Raw genomic sequence first — 20,936 nt, 5'->3', positions numbered from 1 at the left:
GTGATTTTCATAATAAGCACCAAAACCATCTGTACATGAGAAACGTACAAACCCCTGTAATGAACCCCTAGCTTCCAATGTTTCTCCAAGGTCAGCACCTATCGGCCTCCACCCTCTGGGAATGATTTCACACAGGTACACCCCCTAGGTCACCTTCGTTTGCCCATGATGTGTCTCCACACCCACCCTGGGTATGACCCTCAGTGCGGAGGGAGCTGGGAGGAGGAGCTCCTCTGCTTAAGGGCTAATAAAGGGCAGTCTAACCTTTTAACTCGTTACCACTGCGCCTATTTATCGTGGTTCCTTATCCCTGTCTGCACCCCCAGTCCTACTTCCAAGTGGACCCAACTTGCATTTCTGACAAGTTGGAATCAGGCTCTGAGGAGTCTCAATAGGCAGCACCCTGCCCCTCGGGTGCGAGCCTGTGTGTGTGGGTGGTGCACACAGGAGGGGACCGGGAGGTCCCCTGATCCACGAAGGGCAGTGAACCCACCCAGCTCCCCAAAGAAGCATCTGTTCTGAGGAAGCTTGAGGATGGAGAACTCCAGGGATTGGCTCTCCAGGAAAACAACCACCTGCTGTTATCTTTAGAATGATCATCTAATGCAGTGTAGGAAATCACTATCAAGAAAATCGTCAACTTTTCCCATGAACTCAGGGCAGTTCCTGAAACTCGAGTGACTTCCCATTACTTGGGTTTCCTTCCTGAATATAGGACCTAGGTGCCCAACCTCAAGCGGATCCTGGATCCTCCTTCCCGCCGCCTCCCAGCCTGGCTCCGCCCCGGGATCGCTCAGTTTTATCCGGCCCACAGCGCACAGACGAGCTGCAGTTGCGAGCGTGGAGGAGCCGGGCGCACCAGGACCCTGGACTCAGGTGACGGGCTCGCGGGCCGGGAGGGGAGGCCCAGAGGGGCGGGGGCGGGGCTCCGGTGTCGGACAGCTTGGTGCACTCAGGCACGCGCTGGGATGAAGACGGCGGGGCGCGGAGCTCCCTACCTTCACTCACGCCTGCCGCCTCTTGCCACAGAGATGCTCCCAGAGCGCCGGGCCGGGGTCCGCGAGCCAGCGACCGGGGGCGCAGGTTGCACGCCGAGGGAGGGGACAGGGACTTCGCGTCGAGGTGGGGAACTGCGTCTCTGCAGGGCGTCCCCAGGCTCGGCTCTTGGAGGGGCAGAGAGGTGGCATCTCGGGCTCCCAGGCGTCCACCCATCCGGACAGAGACCCTCCTGCCCCCGACCACGTCTGTGGCGAAACACATTCACGTCCGGGCCCAGCACGGCGGCTCTCCCACTCGCGCACACACGCTCACTTTCGTGCACACATTCACACTTGTGTGCACTCTCAGGGGCGCACACGCACACTCATGGACTCTCACACTCACAGGCACTCAGCTCATTCACTCACAAACACTTGTAAAACAGAATGAAACCCCCCAGAGACTTCCCCTAAGGTGGCGTGGGGTGCTCGACTGCCCCTTTCCACGCTTCCCTTTCCTTTCTGGTTTAACTGCAGCAGCAATCACTAAATGCAATTCACCACCCACGACTGATTAATGAGCTGCAGTTTGAAAACCACTTTCCATGCCTGTGGTGCCAGAGCCCCTGGGAGGCCTTCATCCCCAGGAACAGAGTGATAGTGATAGTGAAGGTGGTGGGGAGGCGCAGAGGTCCCAGGAGGGTACGACCAGCAGGTGCTGGGGGAGGAGGGTTCTCAGAGGAAGTGCCTTGTGGTTTTATTTAATTATTATTTTATAAAGTCTTATGGGATATACAAATGTATGTATTTGTTTGTTTGTTTATTTAAAATATTTATTTGTTTATTATTTATTTTGGGCTCACACCGTGTCTTTAGTTGCGGCATGCATGTGGGATCTAGGATCCTTAGTTGCGGCATGCATGTGGGATCTAGTTCCCCAACAGAGATAGAACCCAGGCCCCCTGCAGTGGGAGCACAGAGTCTTACCCACTGGAGCACCAGGGAAGTCCCCAGGAAATACCTTGTGAACGAGAGTGAGAAGGAGCCAGGCAGAAAGGCAGAAGGGAAGGCATGTGCGGAGGCTGAGGTGGGAAGGGTTTTCAGGCTTGGCCCCTAGGCCTGGAGGACTTTCATGCCCAGTGGGGATTCCCTCCAGGCCACTGCAGCAGGGACAGGACATGGGCAGTGGCGCCCTGGACTGGGGCATTTCCTCCGTCTGAGCCAGGATTGGGGCTCTGCGCCTTTTCAGCTATCTTCTGGAGGTGGTTGGTCACCTCCCTCCACAGTGTTGGTGCAAAGCCGGCCGGGGCAGCATTGCGCTCACCTTCCCATGTAAACATCCACGTACATACAAGTGGGTGTTACCGGAGCCTCTGCGGTAGGTGGGAAGGCTGTTCCAGCTGCTCTCAGGTGCTGTGGGAATGGAGATACCCGCTGACCGAGGACCCCTGTGCACCTGGCCAGCCGACACCCTTGATTCCACAAACCTGCTGCCTTAGTTTCCCCAAGATCCTGTGGCAGGACAAGGTGCTGGCAATGACATGCACTTCCCAAGGTGTTTCACTGACTCCCAAATGTGAACAGCTCCCAAGTGACTGCACAAATCCCAGCTGTGTTGCCCCATCTTGATATGTGCAGATGCCAGCACCTGTGTCCATGATTTGAGAGAAATCTGAATTGTTGCCTTGCTTTTCCCAATCCCAGAAGTCTTGGGGCCCCTCCAGTCCTTGCCCCATGCATGCAGTCTTCCTGTACCACACCTGAGCCTCTGCCTTCTCACCCCTCACTTTCCCTGTTGTGCCCTGGCCTCCCTCTCTCCCATTTGTCTGTCCTTTGCAGCACTGGAGAAAAGAGGGGAGACTCAAGCAGAGGAGTGGAGCTTCCAAACTTAAAAACCCATCTGAATTTCAGGTAATGAATCGCTTTGAAATACAAGTATGTCGCAAATGTTGCATAGAATATACCTAGGTTTAAAAATAAGACAGCAGTGGAGCCCCAGACAGATCAAGGCAGCAGAATGTTCCTGAGGACATGGGGATCTCCCTCCATGCCCAGTCCAGCTCCTCTATCTCCAGTATAGCTCTTTGCAGACAGCCCTTCTGTACTCTATAAGGTGGAAGTTTGTGTCTCCATTTTATAGATCTTGTTCAGTTGAGTTAAGACTTGTCCACAGTTTTGGGGGTCTGCCCCGAGCTGGAGGTCTGCCCAGCTCTTAGGCTGTATCCTCTGATGGTGAGGAGCCAGGCCCAAGGTGGCTGTGCTTTGGGGGCAGAGATGGGTGCGACCCAGGTGTTTTCTTATCTGGATTCTGGAACCATCCAGGGGCTTTCCCGGTGAGGAGAACCTCAGGGAGCACATGAGGTTTGACTGAGAGGTTTCCTGTGTATGAGGGCAGAGCCCCCCCATGGCCTGAGGAAGGCTCAGAGGAGACTGGAGGCTTTGGGCAGTGGGAAAATGAGCCTGGAGTCCCAGCCAGGGCCTGTCTGGGAGCCCACACCTTCAGCAGCCTCTGGCTTCCCTCAGACAACATGACAGAGCATGGCCAGGAGTCACCATTACACAGGTCATACCCCCTCAGGAGGACACCAGGTGGTGGTAGGAAGTCTGTGACACTTCCTGGTCTAATAGTCTGGTCATTTCATTGTGTGTGACAACATACCTATAAATAGCACATCTAATGACTACAGATGGGTGTTTCTTAAGGTGAGGCTAAAATAGATACTGTTTAAAAAATGAGTCAGTGTAAAAAAAATGGTACTGATGAACCTAGTGGCAGAGCAGGAACAAAGACACAGACATAGAGAATGGACTTGAGGACACGGGGGGTGGGGAAAGGGGAAGCTGGGGTGAAGTGAGAGTGGCATCGACATATATACACTACCAAATGTAAAATAGTTAGCTAGTGGGAAGCAGCCGCATAGCACAGGGAGATCAGCTCGGTGCTTTGTGACCACCTAGAGGGGTGGGATAGGGAAGGTGGGAAGGAGGCTCAAGGGGGAGGGGATATGGGGATGTATGTATGCTTATGGCTGATTCACTTTGTTGTACAACAGAAACTAGCACAGCATTGTGAAGCAATTATACACCAATGAAGACGTATAAAAAATAAATTAAATAATTGTTAGGATACTGGGATATGTAGTGTGGTGAAAACCACAGAGGTTGGGGCGGGAGACTGGTGGGATCCAGAGACTCGTGGGCTGGCCTCACTAGGGTGTTTCCCTGGCAGGCAGGTGAAGTAGGACATACCAATACTGAGGGCAAAGGGTGGCCTGGCGGACCTGACTCAGGCTCGGGGAACCCCCGCACACCTCTCTCAGAGGGCCACGTCCTCATTGCTGGAGATCCCCGGTTGTCTTCCCAGCCAGCCTCTGGACCTCAGCCTGCTGCTTCCTTTTGCTTTCCTTTTACTTGGTAACATACATGCTCCCTCCCAAAGTCCAGCCAGGCAGGTCAGCCTCTGCTACGTAAACATACTTTTGCTGAGGTCACCCCCTCTCCATGTCACCTGATCCAGGTGCGAACAAAGGCTGACCTTTACCCTCCCAGCTCAGCTGAGGTCCCTGCCCAGGGCCCACCATGGGGGACTAACTGCACCCTTCATGGGAACAGCCCTGCAGGGGAGGCTGAGCTGGTCTGCAGGGATTGAGCACCTACTGTATGCAGAGCAAGTGGGAGGCCCTGAGGGGCCCTCCCCCCAGCACTGTGTGTGTGTGTGTGTGTGTATGTGTGTGTGTGTGTGCCCTGTGTGCTTGTTTGCACGTAGAGGGGTGGGCCTCGCAGGGAGTGGGAGTAGGATCAAGGAAGCCTCTGAAGAGGAGGCGGTTTCTCCCGGCTGTTGAGGCCCTGCATGGTCCAGGATTGTGAACTAACCCACCCATTCATTTATTCTCAATCAACATCCCAGAAAGTGTACTTGGAACTTGAAACACGACTCTTAAATTTATAGGAAAGATAAACGCCGGACAACAATCAGGAAAACATGTGATGAGGAAAGGTTTTGAGGGGGAGGGTTTCCTTCTGGATACTACAGACCCCTGGGTATCTCCCTCCCAGAAAGAACACGCCTGCTAAGTCTCGAGGTTGCACAGAAGGAACGTGGTAGAAATAAATTCCCGTTCAGAGGACTCCGGGTGTCAAGTCTGTGCACTGGGCATTCGGTGGATATGCCAGGCCACCAGCAGGGGGCTCCACCACTCATGCCGCTGAAGGGCCAGGCTCCCAGAGCATGGGCTTAGGTGGCGTTCATGTTTTGGTCCCCTGGGGGTGAATCCTTCACGTGGCCGTGAGGACACCTGCCTGCTCCAGCCTTGGGGGTCAGCGGGCAAGCCTCCCTGGGAGCGTGTCCTCCCGCATCTCCTGCCTGGGGAGACTTGGCCTGCCTCCCTGTCTATGGGGCACCCAGACCCACGTCGGATGGCCGGGGAAGTGTGGGGACCAAAGACTGTTCTGAGGTCGGTGGAGGCAGCAGAGCGGCAGGGGTTGGGGGGAGACCTTGAGGAGACTGGAAATGCTGGGGGTCCTGCCCAAGGCTTCCTCTAGGGAGGGTCAGTGGCCAGAGATGACCACACAAGATGAGTTTCCTGTCTGCTCAGCCAGGCTCGGGGTAGGACACACCTGTGCAGGAGTCTCCCTCCAGGTAGCCCTGAGGGCTCTGGCCAGGGGGCCAGGAGTCACTGTGTACCACCAGCAAGGATGCCTTTGGGCCCCATGTGTTGCTCGGCACCATTTTGTGTATTCCAATTTAAGAAAACTTGTTTTGCAAAAATACTCAAGAAAAGGACTGAGCAGATCTTATCTGAGGTGCCAGGAAAAGCCCCAGCACAGAAAGTTGCAAAACCTCTTTCTAGAACCTTCTATCACATAAGGCTCTCAGCAACATGTAATGGTGATGAGCTATTTATACCCATCCTGGCAATTGCTGACTGGCAGTAAAATCAGAAAGGTAGCCACTGGATTGTGTCCAACTGTGAAATCTCAGCCTCTTTTGTGTTATGCTGAGCAGGTTTGGGCAGGATCGGGACAAAGGCCCCTCTCCATTTGGTTCTAAAAAAAAAAAAAAATTGATTAAAATTATGTTAATGTTCTCATGGAACACAAAAGTCCGAGGAAAAATAAACAGCAGTAGAGAAAGCCTGCCATCCCAGGGGTGAAAACACACGATGGACAACAGCGGCTTGGACCGCATGGCTTGGCAGACTCTGAGTGGCCCCGCTTGGTGGGGGTCCCTCGGCCAGAGGGGACAGGGTGCTTCACTCTTCAGTGCCTTGGGCACCACTTGCCCTCCTGGAAGGAAGCAAAATTAGACCCTGTTACATGCCACTTGCAAAAAGACCTTGAGGTGGATTTAAGATTTGAACATAAAAATAGACAAAATTTGGTCATGATGGATTCTCAACGGTCTGGGAGGCCATTTTATTTTTATTTTCTTTTAAATTTATTTATTTTATTTTTGGCTGCGTTGGGTCTTCATTGCTGCGCACGCGGGCTTTCACTAGTTGCGGCGAGCGGGGGCTACTCTTCATTGCGGTGCGCGGGCTTCTCATCATGGTGGCTTCTCTCGTTGTGGAGCACAGGCTCTAGAGCACGGGCTCAGTAGTTGTGGCGCACGGGCTTAGTTGCTCCGCAGCATGTGGGATCTTCCTGGACCGGGGCTCAAACCTGTCCCCTGCATTGGCAGTTGGATTCTTTTTTTTTTTTTTTGTGGTACGCAGGCCTCTCACCACTGCGGCCCCTTCCGCTGTGGAGCACAGGCTCCGGACGCGCAGGCTCAGCGGCCACAGCCCACGGGCCCAGCCGCTCCGCGTCATGTGGGATCCTCCCGGACCGGGGCACGAACCCGCGTCCCCTGCATCGGCAGGTGGACTCCCAACCACTGCGCCACCAGGGAAGCCCGGTAGGTGGATTCTTAACCACTGTGCCACCAGGGAAGTCCTGGGAGGCCTTTTTAAAAAGATACTTTAAACAAACAAAAACCACTTTAAAACAAAATCTTGAAACTTTCAAGGAAAAGACAGACAGGACGACATAAACATGTGGAGTCTTTATTCCAGAAACAATCAGGGGAGAAATGATGACGGGGAGGCACTTGCCGTGGATGGTGGTTTGTTTCTGTAAGGCCTGAAAGTCTTATAAACCTGTAAGGAGAAGACAGACAATCCCAGGAAAATGGGCAAAGGGTTTGCAAAGGCAGTGGCAATGCAGAAACCCAAAGGGCCAAAAACAGGATGAGCCGGTCTGCCCCCTGTAGTCCCGGACCTCATCTTTAATTATAGCTGCAAAGGCCCTATTTCCAAGTGAGGCCACCTTCACAGGTTCTGGATGGACATGTGTTTTGGGAGTCACCATTCACCCCACTACATACAGTATGAAGGGAGAAAGGAGAGAGGACGGGCAGTGGGCATCTCTGATGAAGCTCGTCTAATATGATTCCACATATGTAGAATTACTCGCGTGTGTTTGCACACGTGTGCACAAGAATACGTGTCTCTCAGCTGACATCTTTCAGTGCTGCTTTCTTCCCCAGCTACAGATATGGTACATATATGAGAAAAGAAGGCTGTCCTTCTGATGGTGAATTAGGAACAGAAACAAGTTTAGAAAGTCAAACAAAGGAAGCTGGGATACAGCAGCACGGGTCACACGAGTTCAGACTCTGGCCCGCTGACCACTCTGGAACCCGACCCCAACCCCACGAAGCTCAGAACCGCTGGGAGGGACCACACCTGGTGGGGCCTGGCGACTCAGCTTCCAGGGTGGCCTACACCTCCGCTGCCTCAGGACCTGCCACTGCCTCCTGGCAACCGGCTCCACCAGCTAAGCCTGGAAGGATGGCAAAAGGAGGCTCCCCACCCGAAACTGGCCAGTAGCCTATCATACTATTAAAGACAGCTAAAAGAAAGCTTCTCTATTTTTTAGGAATGCAAAGGCGAAAAACAATGCATAAAAAAGCAAGAGAGTGATGTGGAGGGTTGGGAGGGGGAGGCAGCGGCTGGGCCGGCGGGGCCGCCTGGCGTGTGCAGGTTAGGGGCAAGGTCAGCCAGAGCCTGATGTGGGAGGTGGGCTCATGGGTGCTGATTATTGTGAGTGAATGAATGAACGAACTGGACCAGTGGTGGGAAGACACACACCAGGAATCACAGTAACGCAGCTCTGGGCCACGTGTGCTCTTCGATTAAACGGGCATCCAGGCATAGATGGAAAACTGGCATCCAGGGTAGAGCAACTGCCTCTGATTTATGAAGTTTAGGAGCAGTGCTGCTAGCACTGTCATCAGATGCCTGGGCACATGCAGCACAGCGATTAATCAGACCTCAGGGAGATTCAGGGTCCCTGTTCTTAGGAGAATAGGCACATACCACGTAGAGTCCATTCTGGGTTTGCCATGGGGTCTCATCCAGGATGCACCCAGGGTCAGCACCATCTACGAGAGACCAGAGCACCAAGACACCTAAGGGCAGGGGGACGCGTTGTCACCGGTACACCTTACCCTGTACACACCCCACCCCGGGACTCCAGAATCCCATGTGGATTGAGTGAGAAAGAAAGCACCACCCATCCATCAGCCTGGCCATCTGTCTGTTTGCTCTGCCTGGTCCATCCCCCTGGAGGGTGAGCCGGCTGGGACCAGCCCTGAGCCCATGGGCGCAACCATGCTAGAGTCCACCCCTGCCCTCCCCAAGAGTGTGGCTGCCAACCCAGAGCCCCTGCAGACCCAGCCATTCAGGAGGAGGACAGGAGAGCATGGGTTGGTTTGCATTTTACGTTCTTGAAACCCTTCCTGACTCAAATTAGATATTTATTTCAAAAGCTGGATATTGCCATTTTCCTTCCAGGGTAGAGTGGGCCTCCTTCTCCTGCTGCTCCGAGGCCCCCAGATCAGCAGGGCTGGCACCCTGTCCCACTCCCACCAGGAACTCCCAGGTCCACCAGTACACTGGCCAGGACCTGCTGGTCCAACAGGAGTCCCAGGGGCGAGGCAGGTAGAGGAGGCAAGACTATAGGCAGTCAGCTGTCAGCTCCGCTCTGAGGCAGGAGCCCAGTGAGGGTTGGGGCGGAATGGGGAGATGGGACAACAGGGAGGACCACAGGCCCCACCTGGTCAAAGTCCCATGGATTTGACGAGTTTCTACACATGCAGTGCTTGGAATGGGGGTGCGATGTGGCCACAGTGTGTGTTGGGGGGACTGAGATTGTCCCTCCCAATGTCATTCTCCTTGCTCGGCCCAGAGCCTCCTGAGGTCAGGACCGAGCCTGTTCACCGACGGCCCCAAGCTCCTGGAAGCGGTTGCGTTCACAGTTCCCTTTGCTCCTGGCCCTTCTGCCCAATTCCCCCAAAAGTGGAAAAAAATCAGAAAGGCTGAATTCAAAATGGAAGGGTCCCAACTCTATGACATTCTGGGAAAGGGAAAACTATGGACACAGTAAAAAGATCAGTGGTTGCCAAGAGTTGGGGGGAAGGAGGGACGGATAGATGGAGCACAGAGGATGTTTAGGGCAGTGAAACTACTCTGTATGGTACCTAAAGGTGGATGCATGTAATTATACATTTGTCCAAACCCATTAAATGTCCAACACCGAGAGTGAACCCTGATGTAAAGCGTAGACTTCAGTCAGTGAGAACAAACCACTATAGGCTCATCAGGTGTAACGAATGCCCCACTGACTGGAGATGCCAGTAATGGAGGATGTGGGAATTGTCTGCACTTCCTGCCCAATTTTTGTGTAAGCCTAAAACTGCTCAAAGACAAAACCAAAAAGTCTATTATTATTATTATTTTAATCAAAGGGTCAATAGTTTAAATAGCTTAAACCAATCAGGATAAATGTCACTTTTACTGGAGGCTGAAGCCTGAGATGGACACTTGTTTCAGAGGCAGTGAAAGTTCAGTTTTCCAGATCAGAACTCACGAGTTCCACAGGAAGACTCCTTTGTTAATAAATCTGGCAAGCGGGCCAAATGTCCCCAAATGCCCAGCTGTGGAATGCAAGAGCGGGAGAGGGGCTGGGGGCTTCCAAGGTGGTCTTAGGTTGGTGTCAGGTTCAAGCGGCTACACGAGATTCTATGTGTCACGACCCGTCCCTACAGGACACACGGCTCAGGCAGTTTTGTATGTTTTATATAAAATTGAAGGGTAACCCCTGCGATGTAAATGGGGTTGTCTCCCAGGGACTTGTTTCCTGTCTCATCCATGTTTCTCATCTGTCTGACAGTGGCCCCACTGCACACATCATAAAGGTACAGAGAAGGGTCGAGGCACAGTGGTCAGGGAGGAGCTTGGGGACCCCCACCCGCCCTGGCCAGGCTGTGGCCGCTCCCACCGGCTTCTGAAGGAGGCCAGGGGGCCTCTGACTCATCGGCTTTCCTTCCTCCAGGGAGTGTCCAAAAAACCACTAAGGAAGACGAGGGACCCCTGAGGCCTGCTCCCCATCCTGCCGGCCATGTTGACCTCGGCATCTCCCCTTCCCACTCCCAGGATGCTCTGGGCCCTCCTGTTTTTGGCCACCTCTGGGACTGCTCAGAGTAGAGGTAAACTTCGTGGTCCCACTCTGCTAGGGGGGCCCCCCCCGGGGGTGAGACAGGGGTGGAAGGAGAGACCTAGGTCAGGCCAGGAGGGCCCAGGCCCCAGGTAGTGTCAGTAACCCCAGGGAGGGCAATCAGTGGAAGTCCTGAGGCCCAGCCGTGACCCACGTGTTGGACTGTATCCCCACAGACTGGGACAGCCCCAGCTGCACCAAGGACGTGGTTTCTGTGTTCAGGGGCAAGCCAGCCGTGATGGCCTGCAGCATCACCAACCTCTTCTCCCACATCAACATCTCCCTGCGAACCTACCACGGGGAGAGCTGGCAGCTCATCTTCAGTGTAAAGGCCCCAGGAAACTTCCGTCAGGATGGATGGCGGCTCTGGGTTAAAGGGGGCGAGGCGCACCTGGTGATTGAAAAAGCCCAGGACACCCAGGCAGGGCAGTACAGGTGGAATCTTGTCGGGCTCCAGAGAAACTTCAAAACCACCACCCTGAACGTCTCAGGTGAGGAGAGGAGCACCTTGACCCCCAGGTGCTTGCCTGTTTGGGAGGGGCAGTAACCAGGGAGGAGCAATTCCTGCCCACCTGAGGTGCCCAGAGCCACAGGGATGGGGCCTAAAGAGGGCTTCCATCTGCTCCACCCACCCCACATCTGTGACCCCTCTGAGCTTCTCCCCAGGGCAGCCCATGCACGCATGCCCTGGGCACCATCCCCTGTCTGCGCAGGGAGCTGGTCCCTTCCCTCCCTAAAAAACTCCTACCCCCGACTTCCTTTGCTGCAAAACTCCCCAAGCCACCACCCCTCACTCTCATCCCCCCACACCTGGTTGTAATGCAGTCATGGTCACCCCGAGCTCTGGGGACAGGGAGCAGGGGTTCAGCTTTGCCCCCAACCAAGTACAGTGGGAGGGGCTAAGAACGGCACCCCCAGCCTAGCCGGGCCCTGGGAGGGGAAGCCAGTGAGGCCCTCGTGGACTCCTGTATCCAGAGCTCATCTGATACCTGGGGTGGAGGGGCTGCATAAGGGCTGGCCCTGGGCAGGTCCCCACCAACCTACCTGGAATCTCTCTTTGGCAGAGCCCCAAGACACACTCTTCACACCTTCCTGGGGTAGGTGTTTCTATCTTCATCCTGGGGTACAGGAGGGGAACCTCAAGGAAGCCCCCTGGGGTCTCCCCCATCAGACACCCCCACCCTCTGTGCCTGGCACCTTGCCCATCCCATGCACCCCATCTCCCTGCCACTCTCCCACCTATGGGCTTCCTGGCTGGAGGTGACGTCCCCCTCGAGGGTTCCCCCAAGGCAGGCACCCCCAGCCTAGCCTGCACCAGTGAACGAAAGGTGGAGGTCCCGCCCACTCCCCACAGGCCCGGAGATGCTGCTCCCCAGTCTCAGGCCTGACCCCGAAGACAGGAGCCAGGCCCAGGTGGTCCTCCTCATCCTCGCCCTGGTCGCCCTCTCCGTCGTGCTGGTCTGCGTGCTGGCCTGGTGCAGAAGGTCTGGCTCCCGAAGTTCTCCAAGCTCTGGCAGGTATGGGCCTCTGTGCCTGGTCTGTGGGCCGGGCAGGGGGTCTTGGACGGGGTCTCCTGAGACTCAGCGTGGACACTCGGCCCCATAGCCTTGCACCCACTGGGGCTAGTGGGAGAGTGGGGAGCGTGCAGGGTCCCAGAGAGCTGGTACCCCTCCCCCAGAGGACCCCAGCCCACTGTGGCAGTTCCAGGCCCAGAACACAGATGCCCCACTCCCAGCCAGACCACCAGGTCCCCACTGTCCCCAGGACACCCTGGAGGATGGCATGGGGGGAGCTGGACTTCCTGCTCCTTCCAGGAGACCTACAATGTGTGGGCAGTTGGTGTGTCCTCAGGTGTGCCGGTAAGCACAGGTGTCTGCCGATGGCTCTCATCCCTCCCTCCCTCTCTCCGCAGATAAGGAGGCTCTGAGCCACAGTGGGGAGTTCTGTGCACCACGCACTGCACTACACAAAGAGAAAGTGAGGCGAGGGGCAGGCCAAGGACCAGGAAGCCTGGCAGCATCCTGGCCTCTCGCTGACACGCAAGCCAGTGGGGGCTCTTCAGCAGCTCCTGTGGCCCAAAGTGCCAAAGTCTCAAGTTCCAAAGCACTTGACCCAGCAGGACCCTCCCCCTCCTCTGCTCCATCCAGGCCTCTTGGCCTGGGCTCCTCCCTGGGGCAGGAGGGCCATGCTGCTGTCACCTCGGAGACACCCCAGTCTGGGGTCCTGTGTTGATCGTGGACACCCTCCTGTCTTTGGACTATGAACAAGGACAAGTTTTGGGGACCCTCCTGCCAGCAGTTGTGGCGCCAGGATGCGGGGATCAGGGGCCTGAGATGGCGCGTGGGCCCCTCCTCCACCACCAGGAGGTAGAGCAGCCCCTCTGGAAGGGAAGCAGGACAGGTGGCTGCTGGGGACCTGTGTCCAACCCCCTGCTCTCCCCTAGCCCTGGGGCTCCCCTCCCCCACATCTGCCCTACCTGCTGGCTCTTCTAGGTCCCAAACCCATTTATGCCAGATGTCTTCATGATCAAAACTGTGTAACTCCACTGAGTGTGTTCCTGTTTTTGGCGGCGGGGGGTAGGTCTTTTTTCTTCCTTTCCTCTTTCGTTCTCTTCTCATGATTTGATGACTGTCTTTAGTGTTGTGTTTGAATTCCTTTTTCTTTTTTGTGTGTCTATCTGCTATAGATTTTTGGCTTGTGGTTACCATGAGGTTTTGATACAGCAGTCTATACATATGCACGATTGTTTTAAGTTGCTGATCTCTTAATTTCAAATGCATTTCAAACATCCTGCATTTGTTCTCTCCTCTCGCGATGACTGGTCTTGATATCATATTTGTGTGTGGGTGGTTTGCTACCTTTACTGTGTGTTTGCCTTCACTGGTGACCTTTCCCGTTTCATAATTTTCTTATTTCTAGTTGCGGCTTTTTCTTTTCCGCCTAGAGAAGTTCCTTTAGTATTTGTTGTTGAGCTGGTTTGGTGGTGCGTTTAGTGTATTCTTAAAAGGTACATATAAGGTGATAAATGAAGATTTTTCTAGAAGTACTGCATTCAGTGCTTTGCGAAACATCCGTATTGCTAACCCTCAAGATGAATAAACTAAACCAAATAGCAAACCATCAAATGAGCTGAGAAACACATTTTTAAGTGGAGAAAATAAAAATCTGAAACAAGCTGCTTTGAGTCTTAAAAACTAAAAAGTCCCAAGGCATCCAAATGACCAGACATCTGGGAGTCCTCACTCACCATGAAGAATCCAAAACTGGAGACCCTGCGCGGTGCCCGACGACCGTGGCCTCACAGGAGGATGATGACCCCAGAGCAGCTTTGCTGGCACCCAGAGTCCAGGTCTAGAATGGGCTGCATTTGCATCTCTCAGGTTAAAGTAAGGTTCACACGAGAAATACTGGGTTTGTGCCACCACAGGGCCAAGCCCATGGGACACAGTGTGCACGGCACCTGGGACCTCCATGCTTTGGGGGCCATGGAAATCTGTTCCGTTTTGCCTGAAACAGACAAAAAGTGTTGATGCATTTGAAGTAATTCAAAGGTTATTTTAACATTGGTATTATGGTGGGAAGGGCTCGCGTAAGTCATTCAGCCCCTGCACACCCAAGGCAGGAAACCTAGAAGGAAATACTGCATCTGGGTCTTTGACTAATTTTCATTTTCTACTTGTTGCTTGTCTGTATTTTCAAGGATTTCTCTAAAGGAGGTTAGTTCTGAGTCCTTGCAATGCCCTGGAAGCCCTTCCTCCTGATTCCCCCTCCCCCTCTGTAGCCACACTGGCCCTCTTGCAGACCCTCAGACACACCAGGCACTTTCTGGCCTCAGGGACCATGCACCTACTGATCCTTCTGCTTGGAATGCTGTTCCCAGGCACCACATGACCCTCCCTCATCTCCTCAGTCCTTTATTCCTATGGCCCCTTGAGGTTTGGCCCCCCCTCTCCCGACACAGGTTGTGTGTCCTGCTGCAGGTCTGCTTGTCCATCCCTGGAGGTCAGCTCCAGGCCACAGGCCTCTTGTCCATTTTGCCCTCTGCTCTTGGCAGGCACTGGCACGTACGGGTGCCCAGTGAGTGTTGGTGATAAACAAAGGCAGAATGAGATTAGGAAGGGTCTTGTTTTGCCAAGCCCTATGCTTTCATGACCTCCTGCAAACAACCTGCTAGGTTCCTAGGGGCCTTTGGCAAGATTCTGCCCCCGAAATAGATACCCCTCGTGCAAGGAGAGTCTGTGGGTCTGCCCCCACCCCCAAACTCCACTCAGGACCCTGAGCCATCAACAGACAGGAGCATCTGGCCAGTGGAGGGGGCTTTCAGGAAGGAAACAGCTTAAGGCTGTCAGACCACACGTGAGCCATGCGCACACACCTGTGTACATGCACATGTGGCTTTGGGCGCAACACTTGAGGCTTGGCCATCTGGCCCGTGGCCCACAGAAAAATGACCTCCTGGTTGCCTAGAGTCTGCCTCCGTGTCCTTGGGGTCAGGGGCCAGGCATGGGTCTCCCTCTGCCCTGGGGGCTGATCACCAGGGCCTGGTGCACCAACATAGGATGCTAGTCCAGCTGAGATGCCTCCAGCCCCTGCACCCACAGGAAGCAGAATCGCAAGCCACCAGGGCAGCCGTAGCCTTGGGCACATGCCCTGGCCCAGTCCCTACAGCCACACCAAGCCTCCACACTGCGGGTATGACTGACATAATACTCCAAGTTTCTGGGCATAAATCAGGTCCCCACGTGGGGACCCCCTTATCTTTCCCCTGGGCCTGACCCTTCCTCACCCTCCTTTCTCCTCTCCCTGTTGTGAAGCAGGGGCAGAGGACCAGGACCATGGGTCTACCTGGGGGCACTCAGCAGTTTAGAGGCGGGGGGGGGGGGGATGAGGGCCGTCCCTCCCAGCCTCGCCCACAGCGCCTCCCCTCACTCAAGGCACCGCCTCCAGGAAGCCCTCCTGGAGTGCCCAAACTACAGTCACTGTGTGCTGTCCCCCTGCCTACCTCCTGCTCCATCCTTCCCTGACTGCCCCTGGAAGTGGCAGTCTGTGAGGTGGTGGCACACAGTTGGGTGCTGCAGACAGGAAGTCTCGACAGCCCTGTAAGGGGGCCCTGTTCTTCCCCCACTGCAGTGAGCATGGCTGGGCTCCTGGGGCTCCAGCTGCTCCCCATGCTCCTCGTGCTCCCCCGCAACCTGGCTGCCCAAGGTAAGCACTTCCCAACCATCCGTCCCCCCGTCCCCCACTGCACCCATCAGCGGGCTCAGCGCTCCCACCCAGCCACCCTTGCAGCCCTCCCCTCCCCGCCCCGGACTCTCATTCTGGGAAGGGAGTGCTCCCCCTTCCCAGGGATGCTGAGTGTGACCTTCCCTTGAAGCCTTGGTAGCCCCTCCAGAGGGTAAGGTCCAGCTTTGGACACTTACACAAAAAACAATGGGCACCAAGATGCTGATATCTGGGTGCAGAATCACTATGGTTGAATCTCTTCTTTCTCTTTACCTGAATGTCTGGGGACTTTCTCTCCTACAACCAGCAAGGCTGCCTTTGTCCTCAGAGAACACTGTCCTTCGGTTTACTTTTTGTGAGAAGTTCTGCAGTAAGAAGGAGAGATTAGTTCTGCAAGGTGGGATGGGGAACCTGGCAGGTGAAATTCTTGTGTTCTCTCTCCCAAAAACAGCTGCAGAATTTAGTTTGTGGAGAGCTGGTATTTGGATTATGTTTGCACCTAGAAGTGGGTCCTGCTGGGCCTTGCTGGGCAGGTGAGGGAACTTTCTGGGTGTCCCACAGACAAGCCAGGATATGCCCACTCCATGGAGCCACTGGCTTCAGGTGCCTGGAAATGGTGGAGAAACTGAGGCAGTAGGCATTGGAAAGAGACAGGGAGACAAGACAGTGCCCCCAGCTCTCTCGGGAACTGTCATTTAAGAGAGGGAGAAGGTGTAGAGCCTGGGAGAGTGGTTGGAGGTCTCAGCTGACGGCCTGCCACTTTGGAAGGAAGAGGCCCCAGCTCTGACTTCCCCCGACCCTCAGGGTGGGGAGAGGTCACAGGCTGCCCAGCCCCCTGGGGCCCCTTTGGAACTTGAGTATAGCCCAGGGTGCTGGCGCCATGAGCTGCTTCAAGGCTTCCGAAAGTTGCCTCATCCTTGACAACAGCCGGCTGTCCAGGACTTCCTTGGTGGTCCAGTGATTAAGAATCCACGCTTCCACTGCAGGGGGCAGGGGTTCGATCCCTGGTCAAGGAACTAAGACTCTGTATGCCATGCGGTGTGGCCAAAAAAAAAAAAAAAAAGAAATTAAAGCCTTCTTTAAATTAAAAAACAAAATAAAATAAAAACAGAAAAAAGCCAGCGGGCTGACCCTGGGCACCTCTGCCCTGCCACCATCCCCGGCAGAGAGGTGGGTCCCTGCCCCTCTGGCCAGGCTGGTGGTGACAGTGGCAGGTCCTCCTTGCAGAGGTGTGGCAGTCCCCCACCTACACGATCGCTTTAGAGGGGGACTCTGTCAACATCACCTGCTCCAGCCGGGGGCCCCTGCTTGGCCTCTACCTGAAGCAAAGGTGGCCGAACTGCAGCAACGTGATTTACTATGAAAACGGGAAGGAGCCCACCGTGGACCAGCGGTTCCAGGGCCGCGTCACCTTCTCAGGGCTGCAGTACAACCTGACCATCAGCATGCACCACCTGCAGCTGGCCGACACCGGTGACTATGCCTGCCAGGCCATCATGAATGACGAGGTCTGGGGCCCCGGGACGTTGGTCGTGGTGACAGGTAAGGAGTGTGCCACCCCAGGGACCACTCCACCTGCCTGCTGGCCAGCCCAGGCTCCGTCTGCCCCCTGTCTGAGGATCTTCCCTCTACCCTTGCTTGAGTTACCATGAGCCCACCTCCTCCAGGAAGCCTCCTGGATTCCCACATGCACACACACTCCAGAGCCCCGCCCTTGCCCTGAACCCCAGAGGCTCTTGTGGACTCCCTCACCTGCCAAATGCCTGTCTCTGTTCCTTCTTCCCAGAAAAACTACCCCAAACAGTGAACACGTGCCAGGAGACTCAGCTGATACACTTTGCCCTCCCCACGGCCCTGGCTATGGGCTTCTTCCTCGTCGGACTGGGGCTGGGAGCCGTGTGTGTGCTGAGAAGGACACAGGTCAGTGTGGACCCTCAGATGTCATCTGCGTTCCTATAAGCCCGCTTCTCTCAGAGAGAAGGGAGGGAAGGAGAGTGGTTAAGCCCCAGGGAGTTGGCCACATGGGAAACCTCAGCACCCACCCACTCCCTCCGTCAGGGTCTCCTGGAGCTCAGAGGGTTTGGACGGCAAGGTCCAAGGTGGGAGGAAACCCAGGAACTGGAGCCCCCAGCAAGGACGGGTGCGGGGCCAGGAAGACACGTCCTGGTCAGACGTTTACGGGGGAGCGAGAGGAGGGTCCAGAGAGACCCTTTCGGAGAGCATGGGGATGCCGCGCATGACTGTGAGAGTGTGCACGCGTGTGCGCACGTGTGCATGGGTGTGCATATGCGAGTGTCAGGCCTGTGGGTGTGTGAAATCCATGTGCGATCATGGGCTGGAGGCAGGAGGGGAGGGGGCAACAGAGACAGGGGTCAGGAAGTGGTCAACTTGTCCCTGGTCCATCAGCTTTTGCCCCCACCTTCACCTAGCGCCTCCAATTCCATGTCCCCTGCAACAGCCAGACCCCTCCCTGTCCAGGGCCAGGGAGCAAGGTCACTTCCACCTCCACCTCCCTGCTGCTGCCCAATGGCCCTGCCTCGCCCACCCTTGCCCAGGCCTGGGAAGCTCTGGAGAACTGAGGGTCTGGCCGAGGACCCTCCTAAAAAGGGTTCATGCAGTCCCCCAAATCTAAAAGCTTCCTGAAGGGAGGTGCCTTGAAGATAGAGGGTGCCCCTGAGCGAGCTGCCCCCAGTGGTAGATGACAGGCTTTCTTTCAGATCCAGAAACTTTGCTGTGCGAAGGAAAAGAACTCGGTGTGCGTGGTCTACGAGGACATGTCCCACAGACGCTGTAACACCACGTCCATCCCCAACCACTACCAGTGAGCCTGGCAGGACCCCAGGCCTCCCTCTGTCTAGCAGAGCTCTGGGCAGATCATCCAACCCAGCGTGGACACACAGGCAAGCTCCCCACAGCAGTCAGGCTCCTGCTGCCTCCTCCAGGCAGCCCTCCTTGCCTGCCTCCCACCCTGAGGCTGCTCCTGGCACCTTGGAGCCACCGGGAAGGAAGCTTTTCTGTCGTCCTGCTGCCCTGACCCTTCCATGGCAGAAGAGGCTGCTCTGAAGGAGGGACTTGGGCCTGGGGCAGCGGGCAGCTGGGGCGGCGGGCTGCGGAGGCTGGGGACTGAGCGCTGACCCCAGCCCAGGCTTGCCAGAAATAAAGGGCTTGTCTTCTCCCCTTTCCAACTCCAGTGTCTATTTCTCAGCCAGCTTAGAGTCAAGGAGGGGAGGCTTGCCTCACACCCTCCCTAGAGTCTCCAAGGACTTTGACAGCCTAAGGGACTATGTGTGAGACTTTCAGGAAGGAGGGAGGGGCAAGGGGACACACACTCACTCCAGCCCCTGTTCAGGCTGGAGAAGGGGCAAATCAACCAGAGTCCTCCTGGCCTCACTAGCCTCCACCATGGGGTGACGTGGGGATGGAGGAAGGGGAGCTAGCAGCAGTGGTCTGGGGGTCTTAACAGAGGGCCACTCCCGGTGTGCGCTCATGTTGGGGTGCGATGGGACCTTGGGGAACCGACCTTGAGGAAACAGGCGTGCCCAGAGTGGATGTGAACCATGGCTGTGTCCTCCTGGACTCAGGGCCAAGAAGCCGCAGACCATGCTGCCCACCAACTGAGATGAGATAACCCTTCATCCATGGGGTTTGCAAAGATTAAAGTGTCATTAGCGAATGATGTTCGTTTTAGCTGGAATTATATCTTTGGGAAATGATCTTTGGGCATAGAAACAAGATTGCGGTGATATCCATGGCAGTGTTGCTTTCAATACAAAAATCAACAACTGAGAAATTACCTAAATGTCCAAATAAGAGAACTGCTATATCGATTACGGTTTGCACATGCAGCAGACATTAAAAGGGCACCATGGGGGCTTCCCTGGTGGCGCAGTGGTTGAGAGTCCGCCTGCCGATGCAGGGGATATGGGTTCGTGCCCCAGTCCGGGAAGATCCCACATGCCGCGGAGCGGCTGGGCCCGTGAGCCATGGCCGCTGAGCCTGCGCGTCCAGAGCCTGTTGCTCCGCAATGGGAGAGGCCACGGCAGTGAGAGGCCCGTGAACCGAAAAATAACACACGAGAAAAGGGCACCATGAAGAATCTGAAACACCATGCTAGGACCTTTGCAAGATGCCATAACGATACAAGCTGGTGCAGATGGGTGTATGTAGTTGTTTAAACACATGACTGTACTTTTATGTCTACACAGATCACATAATGGAAGAACAAATGGGGTGTTGACACTGGTTCTGTCGCTGTGAGGTGTGTGTCAGCAGGGCAGGGAGTCACTGGGACACCCTGGGCTTGGGTTGGGCAGCTCAGGATGTGATCTCAGCTGTTCTTGTGGAGGGTACCGGGACCTGCAGCTGGGACCCAAACGGGGAAGGCAAGGAACACAGCGCCCCTGTACCCTCCACCTCCCAGGGCCCTGAGGAAAGGCAGGCCACCTACAGAGCCAAGTATACAGCAGGTGTCTACCTGTTGCCTGCTGACTTCTGATCTCCACTCTTGTGGCCTTGGGCAAGTCCTGCCTCTCTGGGCCTCAGTTTCCCCATCTGTAAATTAGAGGAGTGGGATCCACGCTGTCTTCAAGGGCTAGGCTCTGTGGTTTCCCAGTCACACTGGCCACCCTTCCTACTGTCCTGACCCTCAGCTGTCACCCCGACCCTCGGGTGTCACCATCACCTGAGACGGAAGCAGACAGCGCCATCGGCCCGCCTCCAGAGGCCCTTGTCATCGGAGGCATCTCTCCACCCGACTCCACCCCAGCGACAAGAGGCTGTGCCCCCTCGGTCCTCCCGTCCTTGTGATCTGTGCTCGGGGTTGCGCTCCCTACCATCCTCCCCTCGCATGATCACCCCTGAATCATCTGCTTCTCTGTCCTTTGCCAGGACTGTGATGACACGAAGGGCTGGGTCCCTCCTCCATGTGCCCCCTGCCCCACGTTGAGCACCACTGCATGCTGGGCATGTTACATACATGTAAGCACACTGGCATTTATTTCCATTGTGACAGAGAACCCGAGTGTGGCCTGAGTCCTGGTTCTCACATGTCTGTGTTTGGGTCTGAGCCTCTTGGGCCTCGATTTCCTCAGTGTAAAATGGGGGCAGGGAAGTGGTCCAGTGGTCAGGACTTGGTGCTTTCACTGCCGAGGGCCCGGGCTCGATCCCTGGTCGGGGAAGTAGGATCCTGCAAGCCGCATG

General features: G+C 55.5%; 2 protein-coding genes across 4 annotated transcripts; both read left to right on the top strand.

The window, feature by feature from the left end:
• Window positions 1-792: 792 nt before the first annotated feature.
• On the top strand, window positions 793-13,905 carry SECTM1 (secreted and transmembrane 1). 3 transcript variants are annotated; one of them, XM_049702410.1, is made up of 6 exons: window positions 793-876; window positions 10,353-10,506; window positions 10,691-11,005; window positions 11,579-11,611; window positions 11,869-12,031; window positions 12,427-13,905. In XM_049702410.1, exons 2-6 carry the CDS (start codon window positions 10,419-10,421, stop codon window positions 12,428-12,430), a joined length of 603 nt encoding a protein of 200 aa, XP_049558367.1. In that variant the 5' UTR covers window positions 793-876; window positions 10,353-10,418; the 3' UTR covers window positions 12,431-13,905. The 3 variants fall into 3 exon arrangements, with proteins under 3 accessions (XP_049558367.1, XP_049558366.1, XP_033294707.1); XM_049702409.1 differs by lacking the exon at window positions 793-876 and adding an exon at window positions 5,925-6,873; XM_033438816.2 differs by lacking the exon at window positions 793-876 and having other exon boundaries at window positions 6,882-10,506.
• A 1,554-nt stretch (window positions 13,906-15,459) lies between these two features.
• Window positions 15,460-18,914, top strand: CD7 (CD7 molecule). Its single transcript, XM_004275735.4, has 4 exons — window positions 15,460-15,719; window positions 16,965-17,279; window positions 17,524-17,657; window positions 18,455-18,914. The coding sequence occupies exons 1-4, from the start codon at window positions 15,650-15,652 to the stop codon at window positions 18,560-18,562; spliced, it is 627 nt and encodes a 208-aa protein (XP_004275783.1). The 5' UTR covers window positions 15,460-15,649; the 3' UTR covers window positions 18,563-18,914.
• Window positions 18,915-20,936: the final 2,022 nt, after the last annotated feature.

This window comes from Orcinus orca, chromosome 19, assembly GCF_937001465.1.
Source record: "Orcinus orca chromosome 19, mOrcOrc1.1, whole genome shotgun sequence".
Classification (NCBI taxonomy): Eukaryota; Metazoa; Chordata; class Mammalia; order Artiodactyla; family Delphinidae; genus Orcinus; species Orcinus orca.
The sequence above is the reverse complement of the archived record's forward strand: the minus strand, read 5'-3'. Positions and strand labels throughout refer to the sequence as shown.

Coding starts and splice junctions, on each gene's coding strand:
- SECTM1 (XM_049702410.1), top strand. CDS start 10,419: ATGTTGACCTCGGCATCTCCCCTTCCCACTCCCAGGATGCTCTGGGCC. Junction 10,507..10,690: donor TGGGACTGCTCAGAGTAGAG/GTAAACTTCGTG, acceptor GTATCCCCACAG/ACTGGGACAGCCCCAGCTGC. Junction 11,612..11,868: donor ACTCTTCACACCTTCCTGGG/GTAGGTGTTTCT, acceptor CACTCCCCACAG/GCCCGGAGATGCTGCTCCCC.
- CD7 (XM_004275735.4), top strand. CDS start 15,650: ATGGCTGGGCTCCTGGGGCTCCAGCTGCTCCCCATGCTCCTCGTGCTC. Junction 15,720..16,964: donor CCGCAACCTGGCTGCCCAAG/GTAAGCACTTCC, acceptor TCCTCCTTGCAG/AGGTGTGGCAGTCCCCCACC. Junction 17,280..17,523: donor GACGTTGGTCGTGGTGACAG/GTAAGGAGTGTG, acceptor CCTTCTTCCCAG/AAAAACTACCCCAAACAGTG.